Source organism: Taudactylus pleione, unplaced genomic scaffold, assembly GCF_031769625.1.
Source record: "Taudactylus pleione unplaced genomic scaffold, aTauple2 ptg000430l, whole genome shotgun sequence".
Lineage (NCBI taxonomy): Eukaryota > Metazoa > Chordata > Amphibia > Anura > Myobatrachidae > Taudactylus > Taudactylus pleione.
This window is the reverse complement of record NW_028284832.1, coordinates 1,723,871-1,740,717: the sequence shown is the minus strand read 5'-3', so window position 1 is coordinate 1,740,717 and position 16,847 is coordinate 1,723,871. Positions and strand designations below refer to the sequence as shown.

General features: G+C 42.9%; 1 protein-coding gene across 1 annotated transcript in view; it reads left to right on the top strand.

The window, feature by feature from the left end:
• The window catches only part of LOC148506064 (serine/threonine-protein kinase Nek11-like), a 341,598-nt gene that overhangs the window by 198,981 nt on the left and 125,770 nt on the right, over positions 1-16,847 (top strand). The window contains exons 7-8 of the mRNA XM_088447334.1: positions 6,582-6,660; positions 15,760-15,845. Of these exons, the coding sequence (XP_088303460.1) occupies positions 6,582-6,660; positions 15,760-15,845 (165 nt within the window). The remainder of the gene's footprint in view (positions 1-6,581; positions 6,661-15,759; positions 15,846-16,847) is intronic.

Below are 16,847 nucleotides of genomic sequence, written 5' to 3'. Positions count from 1 at the left end.
ACTTCTCTGCACTATGTTCCAGATTGGCAAAGGATGGCAAGAAATTCGCTCTACTTTATCCTGCACATCTACGCCTGTTTGATGGGATGTCGTTTAAAGATTTTACGTCTGTATCCGAGGCAGAAGGCTTCTTGCAAGGAAAAAATAAAGAGAGAAGATTTTCTTCCCAGGATGACGGAGAGTGACTTTAGCCACAGTCTTAATATGGTCTCTTTACTAAAGTGACTCTAGGAACGCCTGGCGGTGGAATCTGATTTTGGGTCCCTGGGGTCAGGTTGTATGGATCAGAGATCTGTCTTCTACACGTGATTTGATCTATATTGTTATTTTATGATGTTACGCCATATGCAGTGGAGTGGGAGGGAATGCACATGATGTATAGCCTCATACTGTTTGACCGTCATTCTGATTGGGATTGGCATCTGTTATTGTTATTTTTCTGTTGGAGTGGGATGGGGGGTGCTGCATATAATGTCTTTATTATGTCATGGTCGGGTCCGGTTAGGAGCTTGAATGTCTATATTATGCTCAATTATAATCTTGTTTAAATTTTAGGAAGTCTATATTGCAGCTGGTGCTTTCTTGCACCGGTTTCAATATCCCAAAATGTGACATTGCTTTATATGCATAGTCTTGCTGTTATGTTAATTTTTTGTAATTTTACATCCTGTTTCCCCTGTTGGTGTCTTTTCCTATCCACCTGTCCATTTTTTATGTTTATTTTGAAGCGAAGGAGACAATATGTAATATAGCATTTTCTAATGATTTATGGGTTCGGAATGTAGGATAGGTTCTTGGAACGTCGGAGGCTTTAAGTCACCTCAGAAATGAAAAAAAATACTTTTATATTTAAATAAATTAAAAGTTGACCTGGTCTTTATACAGGAATCTCATTTGGTTCCCTCGGAGATAGAAAAATTAAACACATTAAAGTGGAAGGTTCTGGCCTCAGCACCCTATAATTCCAAAGCTAGGGGAGTACTCATTCTTGTCAAGCAACATTTGCAGATTCAATTAATATCCACGAAAAGCGACCCAGAGGGCAGATATCTTCTCTGTGAGATCTTATTAGCCAGAAAAAAATATGTCCTTTGTAATGTATATGCCCCAAATGCTTACTCGAGGTCTTTCATGCAACAACTTACGGCCCTGCTTACCCCTTTTCAGGGAGATCCTATGTTAGTATGTGGAGACTTTAATCTGATATCTTCGGGGAGTCTGGACTCTATGGGTACTACTGGGAGGATGCGCAAACCGCCAAAATTTGGGGTGCCCTCGCTTGCTTCCAGCCTCAATTTGATAGATGTGTGGAGAGTGTTCCATCCTCTAGAGAAATCTTACTCATGTCTTTCAGCAGCACACGGATCTCTCTCGAGAATAGATTATCTTTTAGCCTCATCCATTCTACTTCCCAAAATATTGCAAACAGAAATGGAATCGATTGCCATTTCGGATCATGCTCTGATATGGTTTGATATGAAATCTGATCGGGATCAAGGTAGGAATTTTGTTTGGAAGTTCCCATCATATCTTGCTCAATCCCCGAAATTTAGAGAAGAATTGGGGGCAGCATGGGAAGAATATAGAATAAATAATTTGGAGCATATGGAAACAGACCCGATATTATTCTGGCAGGCTTCTAAATCAGTACTTAAAGGTTTCATCATCTCTTACTCTATTTCATATAAGAAACAAATAGCTAAAGATTTTTTAGAGGCCCAAAAATCCCTTACTAACGCTTATCAAGCTTATTCTTCTGCCCCATCTCCCCAGCTTAAAAACGACTATTTGAAGGCTAAGATCCATTTTGAGGGTACTCTTGCTAAAATGGAAAGTAAACATTCGTTTAAAAAAATTCACAGATTCAATAGATTTGGGAATAAGTCGGGCAAGCTATTGACCAATCTACTTAATGGTAGTAGACCCCCCTCGCTGGTCCATCCTCTCCGTCTCCCCAGCAGGTCTCTTACCTCGGGTGGGACCGAGGTGGTGGAACTGATGAGAGCATTTTATGAGAAGCTGTACTCTGACAACCTTCCTCTTAGTTCCTCGGAAAAGTCTAATACGTTTTGGGACGAGCTGCCTATACCACAAATTGCCCCGACTTTTGTTGATCTTTTGCCAGCCCCTATAGCTGAATTGGAGGTGGAGAAAACTATTCGAGCTATGAAAAAAGGTAAAGCCCCAGGCCCGGATGGCTTATCGGCGGACTATTTCCACATTTTAAATAAAAAAATGTATCCGTCGCTCACAAGAGCGTTAAACCATATATTACATTTTGATCTTATGCCCCCCCATTTTAATTCAGCCATTCTCAAGGTGTTACCAAAGCCGGATCGAGACCTAAGTGATCCAGGCTCTTATAGACCCATATCGCTTTTAAACTTAGATTACAAAATCTTAACTAAAATAATCGCAGAACGTCTGAAACAGGCCCTGCCCTTAGTGATCCATGAAGACCAAACTGGCTTCATAGTTGGCAGACATTCGGTGGTTAACATCCACAGAGTCCTGTCAACTATTATAGCTGCAAATACGTCGAAGGATTTATTGGATAAGGCAATATTATCATTAGACGCCGAGAAGGCCTTCGATATGGTCTTGTGGCCCCATCTATTTGAAACTTTGAGAAGATTTGGTTTTGGGGACAAATTCATAGGAACACTTAAAACACTCTACACCAATCCTAGCTCTCAGATTGCTCTGAATGGGTATATATCAAACCCTTTTCACATTAAAAGGGGTACCCGACAAGGCTGTCCACTATCGCCATTATTGTTTGCAATTGCTCTTGAACCACTTGCAATTGCGCTGCGTAACTCTCCCATGTTTAGGGGATTAATGGTGGGTAACATTGATCTAAGAGTTGCCCTCTTTGCGGACGACATGTTGCTTTTTTTGTCGTCCCCATCTATAACTCTCCCTATAATTATGTCCATAATTTCGGACTTTGTAATATTCTCAGGATATAAAATAAACGTTTCCAAGTCAGAGCTGTTGATTATTTCAGGTGATATACCCTCTATATCGCAAAATCCCTCGCTAACACAATTTAAAATCTTGTCGACCCATATTAAGTATTTGGGAATTCAGATCCCGGCAAATCTTTCTAAGTTATATTCTCTAAACTATTCTCCTTTAATTCAAACAATAAGTAACATGTTAGATAGATGGATGTTATTACCTCTTTTGTTGTTGGGAAGGGTAGCTTTAATAAAAACTGTAATTTTCCCGAAAATTTCATATGTTCTTCAAATGCTCCCTATTAGGTTAACTAGAACAGATACCTTGTTCCTCTCTAAATTGTTTAATAAATTTATATGGTCAAAAAAAAAAACTAGGATAGCATCTTATAAATTACGATCTTTGAAAACACAGGGCGGGCTAAATTTCCCGGATTTGACTCAGTTTACTAATGCTATTAATTTTAGGTATATTCTAGACTAGTTACTCAATCGCAACATTTATACATGCTCCCCCATAGACTGTGCCCTCTTATCTCCTTACTCTCCGGGAGCGTTATTACATTCTCCCAAGAAAAGTATACCCCCGAATATTTTACAAAACATAATGTTTCATGACACTTATTTAGCATGGTGGGCAATTAATAGAATTCTTAAACGTAATCCTAGACACTCGGATTATATCCCTTTTTGTGGAAACCCACAATTTAGACCAGCCATGGAAAATGCATCCTTCCTTCGTCTGAAAACTAAAGGGATACTTTCGACAGCGGATGTGTTTGATCCTGGGGGCAGTCTATTTACTTTTTCAGAATTAAGGGACAGGGCTGAGCTTCCCCAATCTTGTTTCTTCAGTTTTCTTCAGATCAGACACTTTGTACAATCAATACCGCCCCCTTTGAGACCCCCGGGAGTCCAGACGCCTTGATGTTACTGATTAGGCTTGCGACCAAAATGACATAAAATTAGCAGCTTATATAAAGAGCTGATTACCGCTTTATCTCCAAAAGTTTGGAGTAAATCAATAGAAGTTTGGAACTCGGATTTGGCTGTTGTTGATTCTGAGAATGTTTTGCTTCATAGGATTGATACCACATTGAGAATTTTAAACTCATCCTCATTACAAGAAATATATATTAAAGTTATTAACAGAGCATACATTGCTCCTCATCAACGTTCATTTATGGTCCCCTCCGAATCTGGAGTCTGTAAGAAGTGTGCTCATTCCAGGGCAACATTTATACATTGTTTCTGGGAATGCGGGGTGATAAAGAAATTTTGGAACAAGCTCATCTCATATTTTAATGGATTATTTGACTTGAAGCTTACCCCTGACCCAATAGCACTTTTGTTTGTTAACTTTACTTCCTGGGTCTCTGGGTCAGCTATTACACATCTAATACCATTTCTCACTACCGCAATAACGGTAGCAAAAAAAGTGATTTTAAGACATTGGATTTTTAGATCCAAACCTTCTCTCTCCGAGGTGAAACAAATCCTACTTCAGCTGATGTATTTTGATAGATACTCCTCTATCCCAGAAATGGAAACTGGGATTTTGCATTTCTACCGTAAATGGGGAGTCTTTATAGATACGCTAGACCCAGACACACAAACCGATGTGTTTAGGGTTTTTGAGAGTACCGAATGGTTCTTGCTTCGACAATTAGACAGGAATGCCTCGAATGCTCCAAATAAAGAAACTCAAGAAATTTGACTAGACATTCTTTGACTATGTTTAATGTCTTCCTTCCTTGTTTTTTATTTTGTTTGTTTTTCCTTAACCTCCCCTTCTTTCCCTTGTCGGTGTCTCCCCCATACTATCTACTTACAAGTTATCTGATTATGATATACATGTTGGAATGAAAGCGTATATATAACACAGTCAATTGATTATTGGACTTTGTTCTAACCAAGAAACAAATGCAAGAGATTATTTCTCTTTTTTTCTCCTAACATGTATGTCTGCCTTATGTGATATATATGTTATTTCTATTTGAAAAACCAATAAACATATGTTTAAGAAAAAAAAAATTGTTTTTTTATTATCTCTGAAACTTTGTCATGGTCCTTAAATTCAACCTGCTTGGCTAAGAAGACACACCAGCACCTGTTCTTTTAGGGTCGTTTAAGGCTGGCGTGTGTGAGTAGGGGGACTCTTCTAAATTTTTACCGCAGTATTGTGGAAAGTGTCCGGACTTATAGGATTATTTGGTACGGAAATTGCACTGTGGTTGAACGTAGGGCGTTGGATCAGGTGGTTGGAACGGCTAACAGAATTATTGGAGTTATGCTACCACGCACCCAGGAGATATATGATTAAAGGATCCTGAGGAATACTAGATCTATTTTAGCGGATCCATGCCTAACCATGCTCTTTTTGACAAATTACCAGCTGTGCGCTCTCGCACAAAACATTTCCAAAATAGTTTTTTTTCCAACTGCAGTGCGTATGTTAAATGCCTGAATTCATTTTGGTCAATTAATGCTGTTATGTTGTTTTCTATTCTTTTTCTTTTTATTAGTAGTGCAATTGCTGCCTGTTTTATTATGTGGATAGTGCTGCTTGGTTTTTCGTTGACATCCCTCCTGCTGTTAATGACAATAAAGTATTATTATTATTATTATTATTATTATTACAGATTTTTCCGCTATCTTGCGGACTACTCAGGCTGTGAGTAAAGGGAAGTGGGCGGCATTATGTATTGCTGGGTTTCTGCATCTTGTACTGCGGTTGCCATGTGTATGCACTGATTAGCATATACACACAGCGGCCGAGTGCGCGTGTGCGTACATTTGCGTTCCTTGCTGAATCAGGCCCTAAGTCACTCTCTTGCCTAATATCCTGGAATGTCCGGGAGACTCAAAACATTTGGGAAGTTGATTTGAACTCTTTGGAGTGCAGACGACTCTCCTAAATCCAGCTCACTCTCCCCAGGTCAAAGTAAGTAAATGGTATCACTCCAGTGCCGCACAAAGCTGCAAACTGCGACATTGTACATCAGATGTAGGGACCGCAATGACGCCATTGATGGCACCACAACTGCGGTGGATCATTGAAAGTAGCCATGTATGGGCTAATCTCCATAAAGTACTGGCAAAATGATAATCTGCCTCCACCAGGTGTAGCTGACAGATGTACTTTAAAATGGATGTTAACATTTCCTAAAACTTAATTAATTACAATTTAAAAATATATAAATAAAAACTACTTTAGAAAAGTATTGTATATGTTCTCATGTTGTGATATCCAAGATAATTGCATCTGGAACAGTATGACTTGGCTGTCAGTCCTGTGGGTTAATTGGATAAAAATATATCAAAAAGTTGAACCTTGATATCTTGACAATTACACTGCGACACAACATGCAAGGAACAGTCACTGTGGGCGACATCGTAGGTATTGCACTGGCTGTCACATCCATTCTAAGGCAAACTAATGACAGCAGATACTGTCAGTGCTTTCTTGCTTGTCCACAGGTCAGTAGACTACATGAAACCACTTTAGGGTCTTTTTTTTTCAGTAAGCATATTACTAACCCATCTCAGGAGCTCTTATAACTGTAGGAAATAGCTTTTGTGCAGGGTCCTTAGTTATATTTCCTATTGTGTCCACAGAATGCTGACAAAAGACCCAGATCTCCGACCAAGTGCCAGAGACGTCTTAAACTATCCATATGTAACAAATAAAGGAAAGGTTTGTGAGAAGCTTTTTCTAAAGAGCAATTTTATATCCATGTCAATGATTTATGTGTAATGGATCACAAAGCGTATTATTTATTCCAATTAACCTCTATACAGCCCAGGTCTGCGCAACCTGCGACTCTCCGGGTGTTTTGGAACTACAAGCCCCAGCATTCTCAGTAGGCTAATAGCTAACAGGGTATGCTGTGGAATTAGTAGTTTTCATAATGCCTGGAGAACAACAGGCCCCATATAACACCTACACATTACAGTGCTATACAGATAATGATTAATCCAGCTCCTATCTATCTATCTATCTATCTATCTATCTATCTATCTATCTATCTATCTATCTATCTAATTAGCTATCCATCTAATATCTGTCTATCTATCTCACTATCTATCTATCTCCTTATCTATCTATCTATCTATCTATCTATCTATCATCTGTCTATCTATCCCATTATCTATCTATCTATCTATCTATCTATCTATCTATCTATCTATCTATCTATCTATCTATCTATCTATCTATCTATCCCATTATCTATCTATCTATCTATCCCATTATCTATCTATCTATTTATCTATCCCATATCTATCTCTCTATCTCATGATCTATCTATCTCATTATCTATCTATCTTTCTATCTATCTACCTCATATCTATCTATCTCATCATTTATCTATCTATCTAAAACAAAATGCACTAATCCACGGCACTCACTATTCCTAGATTTTGGGTGCAACATGGTATGTGTCCACATTAATAATAAACAGTGGGGTTTTGGTTCATGAATTGATCAATGCATTTAAGCTTGGAGCCCCCGTCAATTGACCCCACTTTACTGCAAGTCCCTACTCTATTGCTCAGATTATAACATGGAAATAGCTATCACATTACTGTTAAACTCAGGGTATGCGATCAAGGTTTAAAGCTCACAGCAACTTTGCTTTTAAACGCAAAGTTGATTGTGAGCTTTAAACCTTGACAGGGGCTGCAAGCTCAATCTGTCGTTACCGGCAGACTGACTGGCATGTTCAGGCGATGATTGATGTCGAAAACGACCAGCAGGAGTGCGCATCGCTGGTCGTTTTCAACATTTTTGTGCCCGATTTGTGAACGATTAATGAGCGATTGATTGATAACGATGTCGTTATCGTTCAATCGCTCATTTTAATTGCCTAGTGGATACGCGGCTTAAGTATGCATTTAATACAGTACCGGAAGCATCATTACCTGCAGAGAAGCCCATAGAGCTATTATGTAGGCCAGTGGTGAGGGTGGCCTGATGATATGTGTCCAGCTGCTCCAAATTATCACAGTGAAACACAAAGACAAAGGTGAATTTGCAAGGGTGTTCCACTGTGCATACACAGACTGCCAATCACAATTCCATTGTGATCATTATAACAGAGGCACTAAAAGCTCAAACATGGGGCCTGATTCAGAGCCGGACGCAATTAGCGCTCGCTCGTCCAGAAAATAGGGGTGGCTATTCAAATGAACCGTTCGCTCTTTGCGGTCTGTTCACGACTCTAGGTCTGAACGAACGTAGAAAACTTGCGGTCGTTTTTTGAAAAAATACGCCCCCTGGCCGCTCGCATCCTACGTCATGTCCGCTATTTATTAGATTAATCGATTACATCGACCAGGGTATGAACTGCTCTCTATTCTTGGGGTTGGTTTTTGCTACCACAATTTTGCGAGCAGTTCTGGCTATAAAATAACCCAGTGACGTGGTCAATGACGCTGCTGTTTTAATTATGCACACCCATAAAACGCCCGTTTTGACCTTTAAGCACTCCTACGTTCTGATCTCCACTCCCCGTTTTCAAGCACCTTCCCCCGTTACCACCCACATACACCTCTTTCTGTCACTCAAATTATCAGGCATTCGCTATTTTGTGAGCACATGAATTTCGACCGCACTGACTGGTTCGCGCATGCGTATTACGATCCGTACGCATGCGCAGTTGGGCAAACATCGCTCGGAGCGAACGAACGGCCGCTTACGAGCGGCTCTGAATCAGGCCCATGGTTCCTCTGATCATGTAGCAGCCCTATGCATTGTAGCCCCCCACCCCCCTCCTCTCCCTCAGATTTTGCTGTGGAGCTTGGCGATTGTGAATTACAGGATGCGGTCAATATCCCGGCACATGGGATGCCAGTGCTTAGAATACCGGCGCCGGAATCCTGACACCTGTCAGAATCCCGGCTCTGGGATCCTGAAGGTAAGCGGGGTTAAGGGGAGGGTTAGCTTTAAGAGTTAGGCACTAGGGGCAGGGTTAGGGTTGGACACTAAGGGGGAAAGGCTAGGTTTAGGGTGCGGGGGAGCGAGGTTAGGTTAAGGCACCAGGAAGGGAGGCTTAGGGGTAGGTAGTGGAGGAGGGTTTGGATACCATGTGTCTGTATCTTAACCCTGTCGGGATGCCTGCGTCAGGATTTTTGACTGCTGGGTTCCCGAGTGCCGGCATCCCATACCCAAATAGTGAATTCATCCCTGTCTTGTACTATATAGCATTACAAATATTTTTAGTGCTTTTTTTTCCCTATAAGTTATACCATTCTTTACAAAGCTGACGTGTCTTCTGTAAGGATATTATTGTCATATTTTTCAAACCTCTCCCTTTCACTTAAAAAAATAATGAATGTTGTTTAAAGTTTCTTGTTGAAGAAAATAAGGTTACTCCCCTATCTGAGTTCATCTGTTAAAAAGTTGTTGATAGGTTACTGTAATACCAGAAGAGTATCCGTCATTTTCAGTGATTATATGGCACTCAAAGCATTTTGTGGCATAAGTTCATCCCAGACGCCTGGAGGTTATCATTTAGTGTCCCCCTATACCCCATATTTACAGCCCTAAGTGGGGTGAATATATTGTGGGTGATGGAGGTGTCCCTTCATTGCTGGCGCCTGGCAGCAGGCGCCTCCATTGTCTCCCATACTTCTGCCACTGTATTGAAGTCTATTCGTCATGCCTAGCAGAAGTGTACAGAGAAATAGCAAATATATTTCTCATTGAACATTATCAGAAAGCAAAAATAAACTCCAGCTAATTTAAAATTTTGTTGAACCCACCGTACCTGAGCTTAATCCCAGCACTGCAGTGTTTGATCTATTGACAATTACAGATACTGTTAAATTGCCATTGTTCCCGTTCTGTCTCTGAACCCCAAGTCGTTTGCAATTAGGAAAGTGTTCAGTCTCTTTGAGAGCATGTGTTGGGTTCTTGCTGCCAGACTTAATTGCTCCTGGCATAATTCTCTCTTCTGTCAAGTTGTGATGTGATGGGAAGTAAAAGAAATGGATAAAGATAAAGGGACACAGGAAAGTTCTCAAAAAGAGGACCGGCTCTGCAGAGGGCAGAAACTGCAACAATCCAAAAAGTTTTTTGGAACTAAAGCAGTCTGATGTTCCAGACTCCAGCATCAGCGGGAGTACTACGTGGTGGCTATGTGGGTGAGTATGTATAGTATGAGGCATTCAATATATTGACATTCACATTGCTGACAATGGGCCTGAATCATTACGGATCGCAACTGTGATTGCAATAGCGATTACGCACACAGTCTGACTGCGATAGTATGCTAATCCATCGCAATCGCTATGCCGCCGCAACACAACATAAGGACGCCCACTTTACCTTACACACATCCGTAATCCTTAGCAAGACTACAAAACCATCGGTAACATCAAGTACCATCGCAGCCTCACGCACACTTGCACAAGCTCTGACCTTACTCAGGACTTGCTAACTTCATTGACTGCTATGAATACACATATGCATATGGCATCGCAGTGGCTAATTTATGAAGGCCCATGCAAAGGCATTCAAACGCACTGGCACGCCTGCATTCCGCCGACACCCCCAGAGGTCACCTCCCACAAAACGTAGGTCTGCGAAGTCACTGCGATCGCAGTGGCCAGTTTGCCGACGTGCACTGCGATGCATGCGCAATACGCCGGAATCGGCCAATTGCGTATGGATTTGCAGTTGAGATCCTTGCTGAATCAGGCCCAATGACAGAATGCCGACATGACAAAGGGGTCTATGTGCTAAGCCTTAGAGAGAGATAAAGTACCAACCAATTAGCTCCTGTCACTGTTCAAACACAACCTGGATCGTGACAGACAGGAGCTGAGTGGTTGGTACTTTATCTCTCTCCAAGGCTTCGTACATAGAACCCATAATGTAAACATTTTGAATGACGACAAGAGAATGTCAACAGCTGATGATTTTAGGGTTAGGTTGTGATGAAGGTTCCGAGCTGTATGCAGCATGGAGGCTGATCACAAAGGCCCTCATTCAGAGCCGCACGCTATTTGCGGTCGTTCGTTTAAAATCAAGGGGTGGCTATGTAAATGATCCGTACGCACATTGCAGTGTGTTCACACCTCTAAGTCTGAACGAACGAGCAAAACATACGCTCGTTTATTTGTTAAAAACGCCCCCTGGCCGCACGCATCCTACGTCATGTCCGCTATTTATTAGATTAATCGAGTACATCGACCAGCGTATGAACTGCTCGCTATTCTTGTGGTTGGTGTTTGCTACCACAAATTTGCGTGCAGTTCTGGCTATAAAATAACCCTGTAACGTGGTCAATGACGCTGCTGTTTTAAATATACACACCCATAAAACGCCCGTTTTGACCTTTAAGCACGCCTGCGTTCGGATCTCCACTCCCCATTTTCAAGCACCTTCCCCTGTTACCACCCACATACGCCTCATTCTGTCACTCAAAATAGCAGGCACTCGCTATATAGCGTACAAAGGATTTTCGGCCGCACTGACTGGTTCGCGCATGCGTACTAAAAAGCGTACGCATGCGCAGATGTGCAAACATCGCTCGGAACGAGCGTACTGCCGCTAACGAGCGGCTCTGAATGAGGGCCAAAGTCCACAACGCATAACTGCCTACTCTCCCCAAATTTCTGGGAGATTCCCAAATTTGGGGGAGTTTTCCCGGGGTCCCAGGAGAGTAGACCAACCTACCGAATCTTGAAGGCTTCTCCTGTATAGTGGGCGAGGGCGCGATGGTGATTTGCTGTGAACCACGTCATCATGGTCCCATCTCCCAAGGCTGAATTACATCGCAGGGAGGGGGGCCTCATTGACGCAATTGAAACCTGGATATCACTCTCCTCTGATCTTCCATAATTCACACTGCAGAAGTAGGTAAGTATGGCACAATGATCTCACTGCAGTGCAGAAGCAGCTTTGGACACTGGACCTCATTCAGAGGCGGTCGCAAGAAACGATCGTTCTCTCTGAATGAGGACGGGCGCTTCTTTTTTTTTGGTGCGGCCTCATGGTCGCAAGCTAAGCTGTGTTACCACCCACAGCTTCGCTAGCGACCAGGGTGATGGTCGCGATGGTGATCACCATCGCAACCATCGGGGCTTGCGACCAGATCCTAAGGTTGGGTCTGGGCACTCGCAAGCCCCAGGGAGCTTTCTGCTCTGATGGAGCAGGAAGTTCCCCACTGACATCACAGATGATGTCAGTGCGGCCGCCCACAAAACGGTAGGCATTCCTTAAGGAACGCCTCCGTTTTGGAAACCACCCCCCCCCCCCTGGCCCGCCTACAAAAAGAGGCGAGCTGTCGGTCAAAATCGACAGCCCCCCCTTTTGTAGCGAGCTTCGGGGCTTGCGCACGCGCAGTGCGGCCACTGATCCGGTTGCGAGCACATCGGTGCTTGCGACCAGGTCTAAATGACCCCCACTGTGTGTGACTCCACTATGATTATGCTGGGACATATGTGTTGATGGAGCTAGCTGCCCGCATTTGTTTAGGATAGGGATGGCCATCGACCATTGATAGTTATCAAACATCAGTGGATACCTACTGATGGTTGATGGTTTTGCCATCGATGGCAGAGATCCAATGGTTCCCTGCCATTGATGCCAGAGTAGTTGACCAGCGGGTGGTGCAAACCATTGATTGTTCACCATAGATGGTTTAGTGCTTTCAATAGTTAACACCAATGGAACCATTGATGCTAGCCATCGATGGCCAAGCAGTAGTTTGTACAGATACAGGGGAGGAGCCAGGTGGAGTGAAGTTGTTCCTACTGAAGTACAGAACAGTTGCACCTCATTCGGGGGGCAGTGGCGAAAGTAGATTCCATTTTGCGGAGCAAGATTACTGCAATGTTATACAGCGGTGGAGGGATGCATGGTTAGGGGCACACACAATTGTCACACTTTCCGGAACATAAATTAACTAGAGTTTATTTCACTTTATCATTTTCTAAATGTCTAATTGAATTCCCCTCGTAGTCTGGAAACATCCATTAAAATCATTGATATTTGTTAACTATTGAATGTGATTGGGGAGTTACACGCCACAAATGGTTTCTGATTCTATGTAAATATCACTATCCGTTTGCTGATAATAAGATGATTTATTGTTTTTAGCATCATTGCTAAAATAAGGCAGCGGAGGAGGGGGCGGAATGAGATTTTAATTAACTACAGAGCTCAATGAAAGTGTATAATAAGAAGATAAAAAAAAAATATGTATAATTGAGGCTTCTGATTAAATAACACTTAACTAAAAAAAGATAATGAACAAGAGGGGCCAGCAAATTGCAAAGGTGCCAGTGCAGAGTTTTCCTACCAGCCAGGTCTCCGTCAGATTAGACCGCTCATGATGCACAAATACATGTGTGGCTAAGGGGCCTATTTATTAATCAATTTTGCTGTTTTCCGCACGTTTAAGGGTAGAATTAAGTGTTGCTGGTATGTACTAATATAGAAATTAGCGGTGAAAGGAATTGCGAGGACAGCTGACCTTGCGATAAGCCTTCTCCGTACCGGGGTCATAATGTTAATTATTGGGGGTCACTTAGCCCCCGATAATTAACATAATGAATAGGCCCCTAAATCACACATTTACTAACAGACGATTTTTTATATTGATTGTAAGTCAATGTGAGATTTAGGGCCTGATTCGGAGGCACTCGCTATATGCGAGCGCACGCTCTGAATCAGGGCGGGGAGGAATTTTTTTTAGTTTTTCCTGTCCGCTCGCAGCTAGCGATAATCGCGACCATCTCCAGCCCGCTTGCAGCTAGTGCGAGCGGGCTGGGGATGGTCGCGATTATCGCGACCATCGGGCTTGCGAGGAGACCCTGTGGTAGGGTCTCAGGTCTCGCAAGCCCAAGTGGACTTCCTGCTCTAATAGAGCAAGAAGTCCACTACTGACATCATGAGTGATGTCAGTAGGGCCGCCCATAAACGGCAAGCGTTCTTTCGGGAACGCCTCCGTTTGTTCACCCACCCCCCTCCCTACCTACAAAATGTGGCGAGTTGTTGATCAACATCGACAGCCGCCGCGTTTTGTTGCGAGCCCCGGAGCGAGTGATTTCTCACTCGCTACGGGGCTTGAGCACGCGCGTGTGCGCACTGGCCCACCATCGACCCGCTTTCGAGCGGGTCTGAATCAGGCCTTTAGTCCCTGAAACACAACATTGATGTTGAGTTAAATTGATTTTTAATTGACTAAAATTAGGGGTGAGCGGGTTCGGTTTTACTCGGTTTTACTCGGTTCTTATCGCCACTTTACCGCAATTTCGGCTCGATCTCATTCGCTATCCAAAACACGTGTTTGGCGATAGCCAATAAAAAGATCCGAGTAAAACCGAACCCGCTCACCCCTAATTAAAATCGATCTTTAGCAAGTTTATCCCCTGTATATTAAGAGTGGGTAACTCGGGCATGTATATGTGTTTTTATTAAATGATAATTTGTATAGTGTTACTGTATGTCCTTGCTCCTTATATCCGGCTGCACAACTCCTCCATTTCACTTGAGGGTCTCTCAGCGTTCATAGGGCCTGATTCAGTGATGTATGATAATGCAGCTGCGATTTTGCACGGAACGCAGCTGCGAAAATATACTAATGTTTCCAGAGATTACCTGAGCATAGGGATGACCACTGCTGCCTTCTCGTATCAGTCCGATGACGTACAACAGCGTAAACATCGGTAACATCTATGCAAATCGGGCAGTAAGTCAGGGATGCCCATTGCTGTCTTCTCATATCAGTCTGATGATGTACAAAACGTAAACATCAGTAACATCGACACAGATCAGGCAGTTAACCAGGGATGCCCACTGCTGCCTTCTCATATCAGTCCGATGACGTACAGCAGCGTAAACATTGGTAACATCGAAGCATAGGGATGACCACTGCTGCCTTCTCGTATCAGTCCGATGACGTACAACAGCGTAAACATTGGTAACTTCGACGCAAATCAGGCAGTAAGTCAGGGATGCCCATTGCTGTCTTCTCATATCAGTCTGATGATGTACAACAGCGTAAACATCAGTAACATCGACACAGATCAGGCAGTAAGTCAGGGATGCCCACTGCTGCCTTCTCATATAGTCCGATGGCGTACAACAGCGGTAACATCGACGCAGATCAGGCAGTAAGTCAGGGATGCCCACAGCTGCCTTCTCATATCAGTCCGATGACGTACAACAGCGTAAACATCTTTAACATTGACGCAGATCAGGCAGTAAGTCAAGTCTGACCAGCGCAAAAACACTGCACCTCTCTTGACACGCAGAGAGCTCTCATACTCGGAAGACATTCGCAATGGTTAATTTATGCACGCTCATGAAATGGCGTTTAAACGGTCAGACGTGCCTGCGTTTTTCTAACCACCACCCACATTACCTCCTCCAACCGCTGACTACCTGTGACTCACTTTGCGAGTGGTTCCAGTGTACGAGAGTGATCGCAATACAATTGCTGCACATGTGGAATGCTGCGTTCGATTCTTAACTGGAGTTTTCCTGTAAAGTGTAGAAGGAAGCTTTACTTAAAGAGAGCATGAAAAAATAAAAGCATGGTTGGAATAAAGCTTGCCACGTTCATTGGGCCCCATTCATTAATTGACGCTGTTTGAAAAGATGGCGTTTGCATGCTACCGGCAAAGAGGCCCACTGAATGGTCTTTTTCAGGTGTGTTCTGCTGACTTCTGTATTATTAAACCTGAGTCCAAATGGTTCAGAGACCAATATCTTGTTGTTTGGGTGCAATTTCCTGTGAATTTATCCAAGACCCTTGGTTTAAGCTGTTACTGTACTTTGCAGGTTCTGTCAGAGTGGCTGCAGGCAGTGATATTTCAGGACAGGCAGAACTCCGTGAGTGAGGATGCATCTAGGATTGCAGCTGCCATGTAAGTAATTGTACATATATTATTCAATATCCTCAAATGCTTTGTTTGTAAAGCTGAGTACAGTAATTTGCTGCTTGTCACTGCTAACTAGTCATTCTCACATATGGGTCACGTACACATCTTGGCTGGCAAGAAGATAGTTGTTTATTTTTTAAATTCCTGCTGCCTTATGGTTGAATTACGACACCTATCAGTACTATTTAAAACTACTGTATTTAATTCTCCGCAGCATTACTGGTTCACGGTGTTCCTATTTTTTTATGTAGTCAGACAGAGGTCAAAGCGATTCAAGTTGGATGCTTGCCCAGGTCTCTTACAATAAACCCGATACATAAAGGTTTCCCGTAGTTCCAGTTTCAGATTACAGTAGATATGCTGCCTAAACCTCATAAGTGCTATATTTTAACAATAAGGCAGCAGAACAAATTAACAGCAATGGTTTCAGAATCATTATCAACTGGTTGTTATTAATTAAAAAATGACTAAGATTGACAGGCCCAAACAGCGCCACATACCATGCGGTGCCCTGTGCCATGGCACAGATCGTACTACCCTAGTTACGGCCCTGCTCTGCGACATAGCTCCAGTATTTGAATTATCTCCTATATCAGTTGTTTCCCAACCTCAGTACTCAAGGCACACTAGCAGTCCAGGTTTTAGTGATATCCATGGTTGAGCACAGATGGTTAAATCAAAATAACTGTTGTACTAATTAAGACACATGTGCTCAAGTATGGTTATCCTTAAAACCTGGACTGTTAGTGTGCCTTGAGTACCGTGGTTGGGGAACCCTTGCCCTATACTGTTCTATATTTAGTTGTCCCATATGTACATGTTGATTGCCTGTCCGGATGGACACATTCTGGGTCTAATTCAGACCCGCTCGCGAGCGCTGTGCGCTCGCAAGCAGGTCGATGTTAGCCCAGTGCGCAAGCGCACGACGGAGTCGGCTGCGTCGTGCGCATGCGCGAGATGCGGATAGCGACGGGCAAGCCGTCGCTA